General features: G+C 36.0%; 1 protein-coding gene across 4 annotated transcripts in view; it reads right to left on the reverse strand.

Annotated features, from left to right (window-relative positions):
- Window positions 1-6,954: 6,954 nt before the first annotated feature.
- The window catches only part of LOC132402726 (stonin-1), a 33,220-nt gene continuing 18,057 nt past the window's right edge, over window positions 6,955-22,117 (reverse strand). The window contains exons 3-6 of one of the 4 annotated variants that reach the window (XR_009515049.1): window positions 21,043-21,245; window positions 9,730-16,128; window positions 8,163-8,209; window positions 6,955-7,901 (exon numbers count right to left, since the gene is read on the reverse strand). Coding sequence is in view for 1 of the 4 variants with exons in the window: in XM_059985691.1 (XP_059841674.1) it covers window positions 16,054-16,128; window positions 21,043-21,245 (278 nt within the window). In the remaining 3 variants the exon portion in view is untranslated. Of the gene's footprint in view, window positions 16,129-21,042; window positions 21,246-22,117 lie in introns of all 4 variants that reach the window. The other 3 variants (XR_009515048.1, XR_009515047.1, XM_059985691.1) reach the window with 3 other exon arrangements.

Raw genomic sequence — 22,117 nt, forward strand, 5'->3', positions numbered from 1 at the left:
CAATAGAAAGAAAACGGATGATGGAAAAAATGGATGCGCTTGAGAACTCTAATAGACGAAATAATATCAAAATTGTTGGTCTTATGGAAGGTACAGAGGGAGGAAATCCAATAAAATTCTTTCAAGAATGGATTCCGGAAATTTTGGAAATGAAAGAAGGAAGTCAAGTAATTGAAATTGAAAGAGCACACAGAGCTTTAAGACCACGACCTCAACAAGATCAAAATCCAAGATCAATTTTGATAAAATGTTTAAGGTACCAAGATAAAGAAATTATCTTGAAGGCAGCTACTCAAGGTGCTAAAAAGAGAAATGGGCCACTGATAGTAGAAGGGAAAAGAGCTTTTTTTTTTATCCAGACATAAGCTACGATCTGTTGAAGAGGCAGAAGGAATTTAATCCAGTGAAAAAATCTTTATGGGAAAAGGGCTATAAATTTTTATTGAGCTACCCAACAAAACTGATCATTTTCCTGGATAATGGAGAAAGAGGATTCTTCGTTGACTACTGGAAAGCAGAGGAATTTGTACAAGAATTACCTGATGTCCATGAAGAGGACTAAAGAATTATAGAAATGAAATGGACTAATGATGAAGACTGAAACAAGGTTGGACCTGATGGACATTTATAAGAAAAAAAATGGTCGAGGAGTATTAATAGAGAGTAGAGACATTAATTATTTTTTTCTTTTCTTTATTAATATATTTTTCTTTTTTTTTTGCGGGGGATCTGGGGGAGCTCCTGATCGATAGCTGCGAGTTTCATGTGTACAATCATGGCGATTGCCATGACCCGTAAAATTGGGGGGAGGGGGGGTAATGTTGTGTTCTTTTTATTCGCAACATTAGTGGGGGGGTATTTTGTTTTTTTTCTTATATATTATCTTTTTTCTATTTTTCTTCTTCTTTGCCTGGATGATTGGGGAGAGACTCATAGCAACATGGAGAATTTTAAAGAATTCCCAAAGTACTATGAATGATTAATTTACTTAATTTTTTTAAGTTTAAATGTTAATGAATGGACCTGTGAAAAGAAAAAGAGTTTTAACATATATTAAGAAAATGAAAGGAGATATAGCTTTTTTACAAGAAACACACTTAACAGAAACAGAACATAAGAAATTAAAGAGAGATTGGGTTGGAAATGTCATTGCAGCTTCATTTAATTCAAAATCGAGAGGAGTTGCAATTCTGGTTAATAAATCCTTACCAATTAAAATACAAAATGTAATAATTGATTCTAGGGGAGTTATGTGATTATACATTGTCAAATTTTTTCAGAATTATGGACTTTTATGAACTTTTATGCACCAAATGAAAATAATGCAAAATTTATACAATAAGTTTTTTTGAATTTGGCTGATGCACATGATAAAATATTAATAGGTGGAGATTTTAATTTTTGTTTAGATCCAGTTCTGGATAGATCAACTAAAGGTGCTATAAAATCGAAAGTAACAAAACTAACTTTATCATTAATGAAAGATTTAAATCTGATTGATATATGGAGAAAAATTAATCCAAGAGAAAGAGATTACTCATTTTATTCAAACAGACATAAAACTTACTCAAGGATTGATTTTTTTTATTATCAAAAAATATTCAAGATAGAGTGAAAAGTGTGGAATATAAAGCAAGAATATTGTCAGATCATTCCCCCTTGATAATGACAATGATAATGATGGATAAGGAGGAATCGATTTATCGATGGAGATTTAATTCAACTCTATTAAAACATCAAGATTTTTGTGATTTTATGAAAAAACAAATTCAGTTTTTTTTGGATACCAATCTACCTTCAGTTAAGGATAAAATTGTATTATGGGAAGCGATGAAAGCATATTTAAGGGGTCAGATTATAAGTTATACATCTAAAATTAAAAAGGAATATGCAGCAGAAATAGATCAATTGGAAAAAGATATCATAAAGTTAGAAAAAGAATCTCAAAGATAAATGACAGAAGAAAAATGAAGACAACTTGTTAATAAAATATAATACACTCCAGACATATCGTACAGAAAAAGTAATTATGAGAACTAAACAGAAATATTATGAATTAGGTGAAAGATTGCATAAAATTCCTGCTTGGCAGTTGAAAACAGAACAGGTTTCTAAAACAATAAATGCAATTAGAACAAGTGTAAATAAGGTTACTTTAAGCCTTTAGAAATTAATGAAACACAAAAAATTTTATACTGAACTATATCAATCAGAATCACAAAATAAGACTGCTGAGATAGATAAATTTTTATCACAAATAACCCTTCCAAAATTAAATTTGGAAGAACAGAAAGGATTAGATATGCCCTTTACATTAAAAGAGGTTGAAGAAGCTTTAGGATCACTTCAGAGTAATAAATCCCCAGGAGAAGATGGTTTTCCTCCTGAGTTTTATAAAAAAAAGATTTATTAATTCCTCCTTTTATGGAATTAATATACCAAGTGGAAAGAATGCATAAACCTTCGCAATCTTTTTTAACAGCGATCATAACTGTATTGCCACAAAAAGATAGAGACCCTTTAAAACCAACATCATTCAGGCCTATTTCTTTGTTGAATACAGATTATAAAATACTAGCAAAAATTTTGTCTAATAGAATATCTAAATATTTACTAAAATTGATACATATGGATCAAACAGGTTTTATTAAAAATAGACAATCAATGGATAATATAACTCAGTTACTTAGTATTATTCATCTGGCACAAAAAAGAGAGGAAATGAGTGTGGCAGTTGCTTTAGATGCAGAAAAAGCATTTGATAGATTGGAATGGGATTTTTTATTTAAGGTATTGGAAAAATATGAGTTCTGAAAATCTTCTATACAATGGATTAAAACTTTAAATACTAATCCTCAAGCTAAAGTAGTTACAAATGGTCAGATTTCAACACCATTTTGCTTAACGAAGTCAACTGGACAAGGCTGCCTATTATCACCTGCTTTATTTGTATTGGCAATAGAACCATTAGCAGAATTAATTAGAACAAATTCAGATATTGGGGGCTTTAGAGTTAATCAAGAAGAATATAAGATTAATTTATTTGCTGATGAAATTTTGATTTATTTAACAAACCCATTGCAATCGTTGCAAAGATTATCTTTTAGATTAGAAGAATATGGGAAAGTATCAGGCTATAAAGTAAATTGGGATAAAAGTGAAATTTTACCCCTCAGCAAAGGAAATTACAATCAATGTCGATTAGCAACTCAATTTAGATGCTCAATGAATGGGATAAAATATTTAGGTATTAGAGTTGATAATGATGTAAAAAATTTATAAAAACTGAAATTATTTGCCATTATTAAAAAAAAGAGGATCTTGATAAATGGATGATGTTACCAATAACATTAATAGGTAGAGTTAACGCTGTAAAAATGAATATATTTCCTAGATTGCAATATTTATTTCAAAATTTACCAGTACAATTACCTCAGAAGTTTTTTCAAGAACTGAATAAATATGTAAGGAAGTTTCTTTGGAAAGGTAAATGTCAAGAATATCATTGGAAAAATTGACATGTAAATTTGATCTAGGAGGGTTACAACTTCCAAATTTTAAGAATTATTATAAAGTAAATCAACTTAGATTTATTGCGTCTTTTTTTGATGAAGAAAAATCGGCATGGATTAAAATAGAATTGGATAAGATAGGAGAAAATATACCAGAAGATTTTATATATAAATGGGAATCCAAATGGATACGGGAAAAAAAGAATCTCCTATATTAAAACACTTGATTGATTTATGGAATAAGGTAAATGTAGATGATGAGATAAAGAAATCTTTATTAGCAAAAAGAACTTTAATTCAAAATAGGCTTATTCCTTTTACAATGGACAATAAACTTTTACATAATTGGTTCCAAAAGGGGATTAAATATATAGGTGATTGTTTCGAAGGAGGTATATTGATGTCGTTTGATCAATTAAAAAATAAATATAAAATATCAAATAACACTCTTTTCTGTTATTTTCAATTAAGAGCCTATTTACGAGAAAAGCTGGGACAAACAATGTTGATGCCAAAACCTAGTGAAATAGAAATATTGATTCAGAAAGGAAGAGTTAAAAAATTTACATCTTGTATGTATAATTTGATTCAAAAGCAAATAATTAAATTAGGAATTCATAAATCAAGATAAAAATGGGAATCTGATTTGAATGTTAAAATTGATGGGAAAAACTGGTCAAGATTATGTTTTGATAGTATGAGAAATACAATAAATGTTCAACTTAGATTAATACAATATAATTTTTTACATCAATTGTATATAACATCACAGAAAATAAATAGATTAAATTCAAATATGTCTGACCAATGTTTTCAATGTAATCAAGAAATTGGTACCTTTTTACATTCTACTTGGTCTTGTTTTAAAATTCAACCATTTTGAATAAATTTAAGACTTTTATTGGAACAAATTACTGGAGTACAACTCCCACATAGTCCACTATTATTTTTATTAGGAGACATTGAAGGGACAATACCAAAACTTAAATTGAACAAGTATCAGAAAAAATTTATAAAAATTACATTGGCAGTAACCAAAAAAGTTATCGCAGTTAGTTGGAAATCTGATTTATATTTAACTATGGATCATTGGAATAATGAAATACATAGTTGTATTCCATTTGAAAAAATTACATATAATTTAAGAAATGAATATGATATATTTTTGAAAATTTGGCTCCCATACTTACAAAAGATAGGATTAAATACATAGGTTCTTTGAAGATAAAATTATAGTAATTGGGGAAAGTAAAAAATAAATATCAAAATTATTTTGAACTCCATGGAGCATGTGGGGATCTTCCAATATCCAGGCAATCTTTCTCTCTTTCTTTTTTTTCTCTTTAGTTAAGGGTTAAGGGGGGGGGAGGGTTAAGGGGAGGGGGGAGGGTTAGTATTATCTTTCTTACTATTTTACTATTACATTCATTCTTTGTAATTTCTAAAATTTAATAAACAAATAAATAAATAAAACTGTAGTTCCTGTCTGTCACCTCGTCATTTTCCCATATGAGCAGAAAGTGGTCCAGCTGTAGCTCTAGTTCCTTAACATGGTCTCTAAGGAGCTGCAGTTCAGTGCACTTCATACAGATGCAGTTATCACTGAGACTAGAGGTCTCGAGTTCCCACATTTCGTACAAAGAACATACCATTACTTCAGACCCATTCTTAGCACACTGGCTATGTATTAACAGAAAAAAAATCTTACTAGAAACTTTATTATTTACTTACTTAGAACCTTTACCAGTGCCTGCATAAGCCTGCTCTCCCCTAATCTTGTTGAGCAAAAGCCTGACCACTCTAATATTAGCCCATTCACAGAAAAGCCACTCCGCTTAAACACCCCTTTTTATTTGCCCCACTCTGATTTCAGCCCACTAAAAAGAGACAAAAGCACTGGAGCACTGCATCACCAACAAATGACCTTTTGTGCTAATTTCACCCCACCAAAACGAGCTGTAAGCATCGTAGCTCTTTTTAAACCTCCCACTGCATCACCAACGAATAACCTCCCATGCTGATTTCAGCCCATCAAGTCAGTCTGTGGCGTCCTGTACTGCTATTTTGACGCTGCTCTCAGGTTGGAGGAGCAATTCATATTCCATCTGAGTAGCCTCCAACCTGATGGTATAAACATTGATTTCTCTAACTTCCAGTAATTCCCCCACCTCCTTCCCTCTTCCATTCCCCAGTCTTGTTTCCTTCTTCCCTCTTCTCCTCATCCACTTGTCACTTCCCACTTCTAGAGATGCCTGTCCTCCTTTTTTCTCCCATGGTCCTCTCTTATTCATTCCTGATTCCTTCTTATTTAGCATTTTATCATTTCTATCTATCACCTCCTGGCTTCTTACTTCATACACCCCACCTGCCTTCCTTCACTTATCACCTTCTAGCTTGTATCCTTCCTATTCCCCCTTTCAACCACTCCCTTATTCTGGCTTTCTCACCCATCCTTCACAATCCTGATGAAGGGTTTCGGCCCATGCTGCCTGACTTTCTGAATTCCTCCACCATTTTGTATGTGTTATTCTGGATTTCCAGTATCTGCAGAATCCCTTGTGCTAGTGAAGAACGCTGATTGACATGAAGTAAGCAGCACAATGTTTGTGGATACAAACCAAACTCAACCAAAAAATTATGACTTTTCTATACAAAATAATACCTTGGTGAATCTTATATATTTACAAATAGTAAGCCACTCTGAGTGTTTTCACGTTTTCTTTGTTTAAGATTTAAAAATAATAACTTGTCCATTATCTTTCACTTTTCATTTATTACACTTTCAACACTTGATTTGACATTGAATTGATTATTCTAACTCTATTTCTTCAGCCTTTAACAGTTCATTAATTTGATGAGTTTAGAATTGCCTTCACAATACACAATGTTCTTCAAAGCGAACCTAAGAAATAGGGGAGGAATGGGCTATATGGTCTTTCGTGCCTGTTCCAGCAATCATGAGGATCATGGTTAATCTTGTACCTCCTCTTTAGTGTTAAGGATGCAACACTTTATCATGATTCGCACGCACACACACTCAGTACCTATAAAATGTAGCAAATATCTTTGTACAAGAGGCTGGCTTGCTGTTAAAGATTTCTTTTCTAACATTGACAGGATCTTCTCCAGCACCCACCCACTACAGAAGAAGCCCTTGAGAAATACTGTAAATCTTTTCTGTTCTTTAAGTTTGGTTTACATTAAAATGCCTCAGATTATGGATGGAGCTTGCCTTGTTTTGATTGTGAGCTTGTACCACATCCCAGAAGTCATCCATGGAACAATAAATGAAATACTTTTGAGCCAAAGCATTCATGAGAGAATACATGAAAAGTCTAATTGGTGTATCAGATGTGAGACAACATAAATATTATACTTAGCTTTTAAAATTCAATTCCAAAGAAAATGAAGTATTCAGTTCATTTCACTAAAGTCAGCCAATTGCATAACACCTTTATTTCACGTTGGCAGATAAAAGGAGAGGAGCACAGTATAATAATGTTTTTCTACATTTTAAACATTTATAAAAGCAAACCGTTAATGATCCAGTCATACTATTTTATGAACACGAAGTCATGTATAATGAATAGAAAATGCTATTCTAAGGTTGTATATCATGTCATTGTCACTTCTTTAGTACAATATACTAAGCTTAATTATAAACAACTAGGAATTTTCAATATAAGAACACATTTTTTCATTTCTTTGCATACAACTGGCATTTCAAGGATAGCTTAATTTTACATTTGGTTGACTATTGTCTTGAACCTACAGAAAATTTCATTTTGAATTGGCAGTAAGGAAGAGCATGAAAGAAGCAACATGCTGTTGGTTATTGTTCTGAGCTTGAAGCTGTCTCTTGGTGATACATCGGAGGTTTGTGATCTTAAGGTGCAAATGCTGAAAAGTAGATCTAAAAATATGTAGAAAGGGTTCTTCTCTGAAGAAAACATGAGCGATCTCATTAATGGGCACATTTCTTTAAATCCAAATTTCATGATGACATGTATCAATTTAGGTATTTGAAGCACAAAAGTACTGGAAATGCTTGGGAATATAAAATTAATATCGAGAATTCTGAAAATGCTCAAGTCAGGTGCCATTTTTGGAGAGTGATACAGTTCACATTTTAGGCTGATGACCTTTCATTAGAATTAGGAAAGGTTAGAAATAAAAGGATTAGAATTGCAGAAGTGAATTAGGGGTTGGAAGAATAAAGGACATATCTGCTAAATGTTTAAGAGAAGTCGAAGAGAAAGGTATCTGGTGTTAGCTGAGAGGTTGGGGAAAGATTTGTTAACAATGTTCAGCTGCTTGGAGGAAGTGTAAATGAAAGGAGATAAATAAAACATTGAACAAAAATGCTGAAGCTGTGTAGTTGTTCGAAATCTGCAATAAAACAAAGAATGCTGTTAAGTATTCAGGAGGTCAGATTGCTGAGTATCTCCGATACTTCCTCAGCTGTGATTAACAACCCTTCACTGTCATATTTCAGCTGGCACTATTATAAGTTGTGTCAATCAATCACTCCTGTTTCCATCCAACCAATCATTCTCTTTACCTGAGCTGCTGCTCTGAAAATGTTGTGTTTTGGTTTTTCTTTAAAAGCACACATTTTCCAAATAAGTCACATGTGAATGGACCACTCACTTTTTGTCTTTTATTTCTTTACTCGTACCTCTTTTCACTCCTTGTACCTAAAAGGCAATTATTTTTTTCTTTTACAAAGAATCCTTTAAAAACATTTTTTCTCACAGCCTGTTAAATCCACATCACCCTGGTTTCAGAAAATATATACAGTACTGTGCAAAAGTCTTAGGTGCATGTATATAGCTCGGGTGCTTAAGGCAGTTGCACAGTATGGTACTGTAGTAATTTTATGTACTGCACTATGCTGCTGCTGCTGCATAAAAAATTCATGATGGGTGATGATAAACCTGATTCCGATATGGGTCTCTATTGTGGACTGAGAGTGGGAAGAGGGCAGGGAGAGGGGAAATCATGGTTGGGGAAAGGGAAAGGGAGCAGGAAGCACCAGAGAGTCATTCTATAATGATCAATGAACTAATTGTTTGTAATCAAATGACCTTGCCTGGTGTTTCAGGGCTAGGTGTGTCTGCACCTGCGCTGTCCCCCAGCCTGGCATTCCTTCCTGCCACCTGCCCCACACCCCTCTTGCAGAGCTCCACCCTTGATATTCCCAACATCCTTTGCTCCTGCCAGATTTGCAAATGCGTTCTCAGCTCCATGTTGACAAATACAGTACTGTACTTGTCAATGTGGAGCTGAGAATGAGAAATACAGTACTGTACTTGTTAGCTACAGCACCCTAACTATATATATGTAGCTAAGACTTTTGCACAGTATTGTAAATTTTTGTATTTGTGTGTTATATTTGTGTTTTATGCATTGTTTGTAATTAATATCTTAAATCTTAAGTTATTCAGTTGTATTCCTATTGATTTTTTTTCAAATATGATATTTCTTGTATGTTATTGCAGTAATGGGGATGATACATATAGTATATTAGTGCTGGAGAACTAGAGTTATCAGCAGACACTTCCCACATTCATTGCACCAGACAGATTAAAGGCTCCATAGCAACATTAATATTTACAGGTATTGATAACTAAAAGCACGATAATCTATTGCTGAGTTAGGACGTATAGAGCAAAAGATATCATTTGTTATTTGTGCTGTTGCATACAAATATTGCACTGTTCTCAGTATAGTGATAATTTTGAGTACTTAATGAAACTAATATTACTTTCCTTTCATAAAATTCTGCATTTAATATTTCACATTTACTTAAGAAAAGATCAGTTTTGATTACAGATTAGACCACTGTCTTATGTAGGAAAGAATTAATGATTTAATAACTTATCTACAAACTAATACAGTACATTCAATAGTTTGCTGATTTTCAATGTTGCCAACAAAAGAACAGAGAAAAGCATTTTTTAAAATAGCATCATCTAAGAATTACTGAAATCATTAGGTTAATGCTACCAATATTAAAAATGAATACGGTTAATGTTAAGCTTCAGATAAATAATGCATGCTATAGAATTAATCCATAACCTTAGGCGATAACTGCTTACCAGCTAATGTCACCAAGTAATCCAAGCTTATAATGTTTAATGCTTAAAATTGTTGACCAGTCAGTCGAAAAGTGGATAATTGAACATTTCAACTGGTATTTATTATCATAACTCACCTTAACTACTGCTTTAGTTCCCCATATTCTCAATTTCTTTATGATTCAGAATATCTCATCACACAAACAGAAGTTCCAAAGAAAAAAATTCATCCCAGGCTGACCCTTCAAAATAGAGCTAAACAGAAGTCACTAGTGATACTAAATGAATATGCATTCATCCCTGTTTATAAAATAGCTCAGCATACTCCTTTCCCAAAAGTTAAAATTATGAAGCAATTCAGTAAGTAACACATTTAATACTTTATAATTAATGTTTTCTTATCTATTACAGTGAAATTTTCTTCTAATATTTAATTATTTTAATTTTCTATGTTTTTACGATTGTATTGCATGGAAGCATCGGTTTAACCCCATTTTCAAATATTACACACATCTGAGTAAATATTTGTAGGTCCTTTACAATGTTAATGAACTAAGTGGACTGCAAAACACTAATTTCTGCAATCATTTATTGCAATTTCCCCCAAACTTTAATAATCATTGTGTCCCTTTTCTACCACAATATAGGAGGTCAGTTCATCTATCAGGTCTCTGCTGGCTCTCAGAGTAATACAATCATCTGCTTCCCCCTATTATTTTTTCTTTAACCTTGCTAATCTATTCTCTCATACCCTTCAATTCCATTGATCCTTTTTCAATTTATTTATAGTAGGGGTAATTTACAGTACCCAGTTCACTTACCAACACATTTTGGATCTAGGAGGAAACCAGAGTTCCCAGAAGAAACCCATGAGTTCATGAAGAGAGCATGCAAACTGCACACAGACAGTTGGAAGGTCAGAATTGTACTGGTGTCATTGGTGCTATGAGGTTAAATCATGAACTGTTAGGACTGCTAGTTGTTTCAACAAAGATTAAGAAAGGGATGATTATTTCAACAAATTGTAATTAAAGTCCAAAGGGGAAATGCCACATGTGAAGAAACATTGTTGACTGATGAATATTGGCCAGTGTCACCACATAAAGAGATGAGGCTTATGTGGCACATGTCAAAATAGTGGGAATTTATCACTCCTGCACTATTTAACTGAGCTCAGGAGAGACAATTTAACACATCTTTTAGATACATTCACTGCAGGATAACATTGAGGACCTAAGGGCAAGATTCCTGTATCAGAGGGGAATGAGGGATTACTGTGTTTTGTGTTTTATGGAGACATGGCTAATTCAAGGTACCCCATATTCGACAGATCAGACCTGAGGGCTTGTTGATCCACAGGATGGAACAGACGACTGATTCGGAGAAGGCAAAAAGTGGGAGTCTGTGTTTCGTTATAAAATCTTCTTGGTGCTCAGATGCAGCTGTTTTGTCCCACTCTTGTTCTCTCAGCCTGGAACATTTAATGTTCTACTTAACAAGAGAGTTCACCTCTGTGGTTCTGACTGCAGTTTAATTGCCACCAAAGGTTAAGCAGGCACTTGAGCTACTAAGTGCCATGATCTGCCTGCCCCAAGGCTTCAATCAGGTTTGTTTGAATAATCTGCTCAGTTATCATCAATGTATCACCTGCAGTCCCAACACATTCAACCACTGCTATACTACCATAAGGAATGCCTACTGTTTGATCCCAAGAATGCATTTTGGGTATTTCTGATCACTTGTCTGTCCTCCTCCTACCTGCAAACAGGTGAAAGATAAAGAGCAAGGCTCCAGAAGTAAGGACAATGGGAGGCAGAGGAGTGGCTATGGGATCGTTTCAAGTTGGTAGACTGGCTGTATTCAAGGACTCCTCAGAGGATCCGAACAAATACACCACGGTTGTCATGTAATTTATAAAAACAGTCTCAGATGAGTGTGTTCTCACAAAATCATTCAGTCTTCCTCAACCAGAAGCCCTGGATGAAATATGAGATCCACAATCAGCTGAGGGCCAGATCAGCGGAGATCGGGTTCCTGCCGAAAGGTTTTGACCTGAAACATCGACTGTACTTTTTTCCATAGATGCTGCCTGGCCTGCTGAGTTCCTCCAGCGTTTTGTGAGTGTTGCAAGGGCCAGATCAGGTCTGGCAATCAAGTAAAATACAGGAGGTCCAGATACGATCTCTGGAAAGCCATCTCATATATGAAGTGGCAACTCTGGACCAAACTTGAATCACTGAATGATACTGAACAGCTGTCACAGGGCTCCCTCAGAACTCACACAGCCCCTGACAACCCTGTGATTTCAGTGACTGAGACCAATGTACTAGCTGATTATTGACTCTAGGAGGAGGAAACTGGGGTTCCATGAGCTGGTCCTCTTCACGGGATCAGAAGTGGAGAGAGTTAGCAAGTTTAACTTCCTCGGAGTTATCATTTCAGAGGATCAGTGAGTCCAGTGCGTAAGTGGCATTACCAAAAAAACAAAACAGTGTCTCTACTGTCTTAGAAGTTTGATTTTGACAAACCTCTATGGTTGTGCAGTGGAGAGTATATTAACTGGTTGCATCATGGCCTGGTAAAGAAATACCAACACCAAAAGCCTACAAAAAGGAAGTGGATACAGCCCAGTCCATCACAGGTAAAGCCCTTCCCACTATTGAGCACTCCTACATGGAGCACTATTGCAGGAAAATAGCAACCATCATCCAGGACCTCTACCATCCAGGCCATGCTCTCTTCTCGCTGCAGTTATCAGGAAGGTGCAGGAGCCTCAGGACTCGCACCACCAGGAAAGGAACAGTTATTGCTCCTCAACCATCAGGCTCTTCAACTGAGGGAATAGTTTCACTCAACTTTACTCACTCGATCACTGAACTGATCCCACAACCTATGGTCTCACTTTCAAGGACTCTTCATCTCATTTTCTCAATATTTATTAATAATAATTATTATTATTATTATATCTTTTTGTATTTGTACAGTTTATTGTCTTCTGCATATTGGTTGTCCATCCTATTGGGTGTAGTCTTTCATTAATTCTATTCTGCTTCTTGTATTTACTGTGAATGGGCACAGAAAATTAATCTCAGTGTTTTATATGGTGACATATATGTACTTTGAAACTAAATTTACTTTGAACTTTGAATATTGTATTTGCTTAGGTCTAAAATAAGTTATTGGTGTCTTTGATGTACTGCAAAGGCCTTTGCCTGTCACATTAAGCTGTAAGGTAATGATTTTGCAGCTCAGTTTAATAGTATTGAATAGTGCAGCACAGAATTTTCCTTTTGCAAGTTACTGTTAGATCTTTTGCAGTCAGTATTCAATATCATTCTCTACCTTCCCTCAAGTTCAAATTCAAGTCCATTGAACAGTCATCTGACTGTAAATGTATACAACCAAACAAAACAATCTTCCTCTGGACCACAGTGCACCCACAAAATTTATATTACACACAGTACATAAAACAAAATATTACCATAAATCGATAAAAATATATTTCAGAATGCATGGAGTTTTCAGCACAGGTAAACAGTACAGTAATCAGCTCACTATCCGAGTGATGAGAACTCACTGGTGACAGAGCGTTCTTTAGTCTCACAGCCTGAGGGAAGGTCGCAGCAACAATCTTCACTCAATAAAACCAGGAATTAATAGTGGTTTTCAGGAAAAGGAAGTCGAAGGAACATGTATCACAGTCCTCATCGAGGAATCAGAAGTGGAAAGGGTGAGTAGTTTCAAGTTCAAGTCAACATCTCTGAGGATGTATCCTGGGCCCAACACATTGATGCTACTACAAAGAAGGCACGGCAGAGGTTATATTTCTTTAGGAGTTTGGAGAGAATTGGCAGGTTGCCAAAGATACTCAAAAATTTCTATAAATGTGCCATTGGTAGCATTCTAACTGGTTGCAACACCAGCTGTTATGGAGGGGCCATCGAACAGGATTGGAAGAAGCTGCAGAAAGTTGTAAACTCAGCCATCTCAGTCTCCTCAGAAAATGTGTATGTTGCTGTACCTTCTTGATAAGTGAGGAGGTGCTGTGGATATTGAGCGCCAGAATAATAGTGGCTTTCTTGAAGCCTGCAGAGATACTGGATATTTAAGATGTCCGTTAAGACCTCTATTATCTAGGGCACACAGTCCCTCGGCACTTGACCGGGTATGTTGCCTAGCCCTGCAGCTTTGTGTTGGTTTGCCCTGGCTCGGATCCTCCTCAACTCAGCGTGCCTGTTCCACAGAGGGAGAGGGGAGCTTTCTTCAATGTCACATCATTCAAATGTGTCAAATCATGCATTGAGGGCATTCAGCCTATCAGTAAGGGAGGAATCACTGTCATTGATGCCCAAGATGGATTTGTAATCAGTTATGGCTTGGATACCTTGCCACAAGTGTCACCTGTCCCTGGTGCCACAAAGGTGTCTATAAGCTTTCAGTGAACACTCACACTTTGCTTTCCTGATGGTACAAGAGAGCATAGCCCTTGCTGACTTTAGAGTCATCCTGTTCCCCGATCTGAACTTCAGTATGTGGATGACACGCCATCACACCAACTCTGAAGAGGATTTCCAATGTATCCTGAATACCTTTGTCAAAGCAGATAGTGCTCTGGGTCTTGTCTTGATTTAAAAAAAAACGAGAGAAATCCTATATCAGCCACCACTGCCCAACCAGCCATTTATCCAGCCTTGCACTGCCTTGGCAGCATTCTCTTCTCAAAAGCAGATATCAACAGAGATGAACCACCACCTGAGTAATGCTAGTGGAGCCTATGCAGGATTAAGGAACAGAGTCTTTGAAGACTACAGGTCTAAACAAAACTTCTGATCTATAGAGCTGTCATACTTACTACATTACTGTCGGAGCTTAATCATAGACCACCTACAGCAGGCATCTGAAATCCCTGGAACGATACCACCAAAGATACTAACGACACACACAAAATGCTGGTGGGACGCAGCAGGCCAGGCAGCGTCTAAAGAGTTTTGAGGATCAGCTGGAAGAACAGACACACTAACATCAATTTAGGCTACCATGAACAGTGTCTCCACCATGATAAAACAATGCCAATTCCAATGCATAGGGCATGTCGTCCGGCTGCTTAACTCGCATCTCTCCAAACAAATCCTTTACTCCCATTTGAAGGAAGGTCAGTGAGGCCCTGGTGGGCAAATGAGATGTTTCAAAGATAACATCAAAATCAGAATGAAGAAATTCAACATTACATCTAAAAACAGGGAAGAGATTGCACACAACAGATACACCTGGAGGAAATCTGTTCAAGAGGGAGTGGTACATGAGAACAACCTCCACTGTGCTGCAGAGAGCAAGTGGCAGCTGTGAAAGGAGGCAATGAACAACCAAAATTCCCAACCATTAACAACAACCACTACTTACTTTTGCCTGCACTGCACCAGAATATATGGATCCTAACTAGCCTCTACAACTACCTGAGGTTCACTAATAAACACCATGAGTCTCTCTGTTGTTAATCCTTTAAAGTGGCATTTACTTATCTCTCCTCATTTACTCAATAAAATGAGAGATAAATAACCTGAATGATACTTTAAAAGAGCAGCTGGTTTGCTATATTTACAGGAACCTTGATTCAATCCTCTCCTCCAATATCGACTATGTGGAGCTTACATATTCTCTTGTCAAACTGCATGGATTTCAGCCAAGTACTCTGCTTTCCACCCAACTCCCAAAGAAATTCAGGTCGATTAACTAATTGACCTTTGTAGATTGCACATAGCGTACAGGAAGATGAAGAGAATATGTGTATAATAAAATATGATTAGTGTAAATGGGATGGGGTAGATTTGGTAGGCCAAATAGCTTGTTTCCCTGCTGTGTAATTCTATGACTCTCTTTGAGAAACCATCATATTTTTCCTCTTTAAATCACCAGATGTGTGTCAATTTCAAACCCCTTACCATTTATTACAGTTTTAAATTTCATGATCATAAACTGTAATTTATTAAATATCAAAAAAGTAATTTATGAAGTAAAATTATTCCCTCAAAGGTTACTACCATAGCTAATTGTAATTACTCTCCTCAACTATTGATGAAAAAAAACTTGAAAAAAAAGAACTGTGGGCTGTGGTGAGATCCTAATCACTGCATATTCATGGACCCTGTCACCAGGTTGAATGAGAAATACAGTAAAATAGGAAATATCAAAAAGAGAATCTCCACCAGTTCACTATTCTCAGTTCTGTCCTTCCAGATGCAGAGGATTTATATTTGGGGCAGCTACCCATTGAGGAGTTGGGGTGGAGACAGGTGCTATTACTGTGCAGGAAGGGCCAGATGTTCCTACAGAATAGTGTGCTCAGTTTTACTAATTCCGTTTAACTTCTCGAACATTCAAGTAACCAAGATACTACCATAATTTTAAGACTATAGACTATTTTTGTGACAACATTGTGCTGGAGGTTGTGCCATCTATAATGTTCATTGGGTCACACAGTCTCCAGGTTTCTCCGGATCTTCTCCCTCGATTCTAATCCACTTCTTTTCAATTTCAACCTGTAGTGAAATACATTCCAGAATAAATAAGGGGGAATTACAATAACTCCTAGAATGATAAAAAGAGAAAGCTAGCCTGCATCTGCTTCATTTGTTGAATCCTTTCATGGGTTTGGGGTGGATTAGAACAGGTTGGAAGATAAATTAGTGACCAAACCAGTATGGTTTAACTTCAGATAGAAGCACCTTTGTTTCATCACATATAAAGAATCAACAATAGAGCTATAAGTAAACCATCCATTTCAAGTTGGGTTAAATCACAAGCCTATGTGCGTATTGCTAAGACCTGTATTCAATTTTTTCCCAATATTATCAATAATCGAGAGGTCCAATGATGTAACATTAAACACAAATCAAAATAGGTTGATTGTGAGACATCATAGTGAAATTTTTGCTAATATGCAATGTTAATATCTAGCTGAAAAATAAAAATATGCTTTTTTGAATGAAGTCAACTGAAGATAGTTCGCGATGGTCTAAATTTGGATCAAATGCACAAATCGCATTAGAAATATTGGATAGCTTTGCTGGAAATTGTAGGCCATTATGAGCACTAATTCAATAATTTTACTAATTTCAATTGTTTTTTTAAAAGTTCCATCAAACACCATGGTTAGCATTATTTTGGTAGAATTGCAATACTTTGTGTGATAGTAATTCATTGAGCTAGATACATCTATTTCATTTTGCAGTCTGTGGTTCAAATGAAAATAAAATGCTCATAAGCAAGAAATAAATAAATTTGTTGCTCTGATGTTTAATGAAACTGCTTAAAATCATGATCTTGGAGAAACTAATTCAAATAATGGACACGTGATACCTTACCACACGTTTTCTTCGGGCTATTAACATGGAAAATAATGTTCAATGTACTAATTCATTATTTGAAATGTTTACACAGCTGAAGTATGGACATTTACATTTTATGCTTTGTTTCAAATATTACACAACATTTCAACTTTGTCAACTTCATGAACAATTAAAACAATACAGAAGTGCAGTGGGAAATAGCCAAGTAATATTGTATTTTTAATTTCTTTTTAATTCTTATTTTGCCTTCTATTAGTCAGAGTCTACCTCATACAAGTGAAGTTATCAAAACACTTTTACTACTCTTAATGACATAAAGTCTGAATTTTACCTGAAAATTAACCAAGTGACAAAATAAAATCTGGCAAAATCAGGAAATTTCTGAGAAAATGGGCACAGTGGTATTTTTGGAGCAAAGTACCGTGGATTTTGGATACCAAACCAAAAACAGAAAATGCTAAAAATGCTCAGCAGCATCAATGGTAAGAGAAAGAAAGCTAACCTTCTTTGTCAAGAGCCCATCAGAACTAGAAGACTGAAAACAAACAGTAGTTGCAGCCAGGGGACAAGTGGGGAGAACAAAAGGAAGGACTCTGATTGGGTGCAGATTTCTCTTGCAAACACAGGCAATGCATCACTTATCCTTTCACTTCTTCCCAACACACAGAACCCAGGTGGAGGTGAAGCAGCAATTCCCTTGCACTTCTTTAAGTCTACTATACTTCATTCAGTGTTCACAGTGTGATCTCCCCTACACTGGTGAAACTAGATGTGGATTTGCTGATCGCTTCTTGGAGCATCTGCACTCAGTTTGCCGGGCTGACCCTAAGCTTCAACTCCTGCATTCTACCAAATTAAGACCATGAGGCATAGGAGCAGAGTTAGGCCATTTGGCCCACCAAATCCGCTCCATTATTTCCCTCTCAACGCCATTCTCCTCCCTTCTCCCCATTATCTTTTATGCCCGGACTTATCATGAACCTTAAATGTACCCAGTGACCTGGTCTCCTCAGCTGCCTGTGGCAATAAATTCCACAGATACACCCTTCTCTGGCTGAAGAAATTACTCTTCATGTCTGTTTTAAATGGACATTTTGATTGACAGTCTCTGATCCTAGACTCCCCCAACAAAAGAAACGTTCTCTTCACCTCCACTCTATCTAGGCTTTTCAGCATTTGATAGGATGTAAAAAATAGTCTATGCTTTATTCCTTCTGCCGAAGTGCGTGACCATACACTACTTGACACTGTATTCCATTTCCCACCTCGTTGCCCATTCTCCTAATGTGCTTAAGTCCTCCTGCACTCTCTGCTTCCTCAACACTACCTGAACCTCCACCTATCTTCATATCATCCGCAAACTTGGCCAAATCATCCAAGTCATTGACATACAATGTAAAAAGAAGCAGTCCTCACACAGATTCCTGTGGAATTCCATTAATCACCAATAGCCAATCCAAAAAGGGTCTTTTTATTCCCACTCTTTGTCTCCTGCTAACCAGCCAATGCTCTATCTATGCCAATATCTTCCCTGTAATACCCTGGACTCTCATCTTGTTCAGCAGCATCATGTAGAGCACCTTGCCAAAGGCCTTCTGAAAATTCAAGTACAAAACATCCACCAATTCTCCTTTGTCTATCCTGTTTGTTATTTCTTCAAAGAATCCCAACAGATTTGTCAGGCAAAATTTTCCCTTAAGGAAACCATACTGACTTTAGCCAATTTTGTCACGTGCCACAAGTATCCCAAAAACACATCCCTAACAATCAACTCCAACATTGTCGGCTCAACCACAAGCTGCTTCAACAAGCCATTTTGGAGACATTCCACAAATTCTCTCTCTTGGAATCCAGCAACTTGATTTTTCAAATTTATCTGCATATCAAAATCCCCCATGACTAAAGTAGCATTGCCTTTTTAACGTGCTTTTTCTATCTCCTGCTTTAGTTTGTAGTTTGGCTACTGTTCGAAGGCCTGTAAATAACTGCCATTAGGGTCTTCTTCCAATCCTCTGACTTCTTTCTAAAGATTTGATTTCACTTTTTACCAGCAGAGCCACTTCTCCTCTGCTTACCTACTTGTCCTTTCAATAGACTGTGTATCCTTGAATATTAACCTCCCTACTACAGTCATCTTACAGCCATGATTGTCTGATACCCACAACATCATACTTGTGCTACAAGATCACCTATCTTATTTTTTTTCTGCATGCATCAAATATAACACCTATAGCTATCATTACTATGCAGATAAATTTGGATAATTCAGACTGATGGAATGAATGCACTTTCTTCAATCTTGGCATTCATGACCCTCTTAACATAAAACCCATACAAGAAATTTATCATAAATAGGCAGGATTTATCTTTCAGAATGCAGGAGCTAAAGTACTGGCTAAATTCACAAACACTATAGAAATAAACTGAAGCAAAGATGAGTTTCTGGAAGAATTCAGGGGGTCAAGCAGCATTTATGAAAGAAATGCTTCGTGTCAAAACCCTTCAGTCTAGATGGAGGGTCTTGACCCAAAATCCTGACTGTTTTCCTCCACAGATGCTGCCTAATCCCCTGAGTTCCTCTAGCAGCTTGTTTTTTTGCTGTAGACTCCACCATCTGCTTTGTGTGTGTGTCCTCTCCGGGAAATAAACTATGGTTTAGGGGTTTAATTTGATTTGGCTTAATAAGAATATTTATCAAGAATTATAAATCATTTATTAAGAACTATAAATAAACATTTAAAACTGCTGGAAATACTCCATATCTACAAAGGAACATTGAATTAACATTAAGAGTCAAGGAACTTTCACCAGAATGCTGGCCTGTATAATGAGTTGTTTTTAATGAGGAAAAAAAAATAAGAGGAGAAGGAAAACCTTGTTATCAAACCTCCACTGTGTTGCAGTTATACCCACCCATGGGAAAGGCTTTGAGAGTAAACCTCAAGGGAAAAATCCGGAGCTGGATTCCCTGAGGCAGTCCTATGTTGAGTTCAACACTGACTAGCAACTACTGCAACACAGCTGATGCCAAACTTTTATCAGTCTCAGCTGTTCCTTTGGATTAATCAGCTGCGTGAAGAGGGAGAGACTTACTCTCCATATCATACCACCTTGGCTTGTGTATCATCTGAAAGCTAGGATGCAACATCCATGGCTGATACCGACTAACTAATAGCCTCCTTTTAATGAGACTAAACCCACTTACAAAATAACAGTAAAGGTAAACTATAACCTTAATCTTGCATTTTATGATCATTATGCCAACTCAGACCACTTGATTTACAGAAATCAACAGGAAAAACTTTTGCAAGGAACATTGGTCTTCCAATGATAGATTTCTAAGTTCCAGGTATGATCAATAATTTTCATTTACATAAATAATTTTAATTTCATGGTTCACATCCTCTCAGTTTAAAATATGCTAAGAGTTTAACCGTGGACATGGTAATGAAAATAAACTGGATAATAAATACTATGTTATCCTTTAAAGTAGAAGTTTAGCTTTTCTCTGTAAGGGTATTTCTCTGCAGGAAGGATATGCTGAAGGTGCAAAGGAGGTTCACCATATTGTTGTTTGGGATGGAACAGCTCAGTATGAGGTGAGAATGGAGGGACTGCGTCTTTTTTCCCTGGAACAGAAGAGGTCAACTGGGGACAAGATTGAGCTATATAAAATTGAGCCAATGTAAGGGAATCATAAACCCTTATTGCTCTTCAGTAAATAGATCAAAACAGAATAAAGATATCAAGGAAAAAAACAATAAAATAAAATATAACTTTTCATATTGTATTTTCAGCTAATAAATGATATCTGAAAATGATGGAGTGGAGAGTTCCATCATTTCGTCAACACTTCAGAATGCCTCATTTCACTTTAGCGAGTGCTATAACTAGCAAGTCAACAGTTTTAAATAAGAAAAAGAAGGGTTGGGAAGCAGTGGGGTTTCCAGGGACAAAATTGTAAACTTTAGGTGCTTGGGAACTGTGAGTATAGCCACTAGTAGTGGAACAATTTGATTTATAAATGGTCAACCTTGTTTTGTAAAAATATATTGACAATTTACCAAACAGACAAATTTCAAAGAAGATGGTAATACAACTGACCTGGTAGTGGTATCGAGCTTTTAGGTGAATGTGTTTCTCTGGCTGAATATCACTCTCTGTGCCAAATGACTTCACTTTCGCTTTAGAAGCTGATGAGTCAGGCACCTCAAATTCTACAGCGACAAATGGCTCCCATTCTGAAGGTATTTCCTGATCTGAACCCAGCTCAAGTTTGCAAGAAAAACAATGTGGATAGTCAGACGCTGTAGAGTAAGATGAGAGAATTCATTATTACACCATCAATCTTGTTTTGTAAAAATGAGGTGAGAAGGATTGAGTTGACCTTAATGTTGTTTAAATACAAAAAATGTCCATCTGCATGACAATTGTCAGCTAATATGATTATATATTGTAATTACATAAACATTCAAACAAAATGCCTTCTATTAAAATAATAAAAGTAAAAATCCAATTTTACTCATTATTTTATGCTAATACTTCCTTTTTGAAAGTGTACAGTAGATTCTGGTTAATTGGGCCATCGGTTAATCGAAGCAACTACTAGCTTGGGAGATGTCTTAAAGAACAAAATATAATCAGATAAATTTAAAGCATGCTTATTTGGGATAACATGCTGCTTAATTGGGGCAGGAGACTGTTACCGAACAACATCTAACTAGTGTCAGTCGTGTGTACTTACATGGCCGTTAGACACTACATTGTGCTTAGATTGAACAGTTTTTAAATAGCGTCATTCACTAGTGTTTATGTTCAAAGCAGTGATTTTTGTCACTGATAATTGGTGAGAAATAAGCAGTAAGACAATTCAGGCATGGTTTTGCTTACTGTGTTTTCAAATATTTAGACATGAAGAAGTGAGAAAAATGAAACAATTCCACTACAATGAGTTAGGAACTACAAAGAATTTAATGGTATCAACAATCACCTTGAATGTTACCATGAAAATGAGGATTTGGAGGATGCAGTTATGGAAAGGATTGTATGAAGGCAGTCCATGTTCTGTACTACTAGGTATGTGCACTGATTTTGTTCCTTTACGGTCAATCAAAAGATCACGACAATGTACACTGAATTCCTTCATTGATAACTATTAGGAACTAATTCACAGTTTTAT

This window comes from Hypanus sabinus, chromosome 12 (genome assembly GCF_030144855.1).
Source record: "Hypanus sabinus isolate sHypSab1 chromosome 12, sHypSab1.hap1, whole genome shotgun sequence".
Taxonomy (NCBI): domain Eukaryota; kingdom Metazoa; phylum Chordata; class Chondrichthyes; order Myliobatiformes; family Dasyatidae; genus Hypanus; species Hypanus sabinus.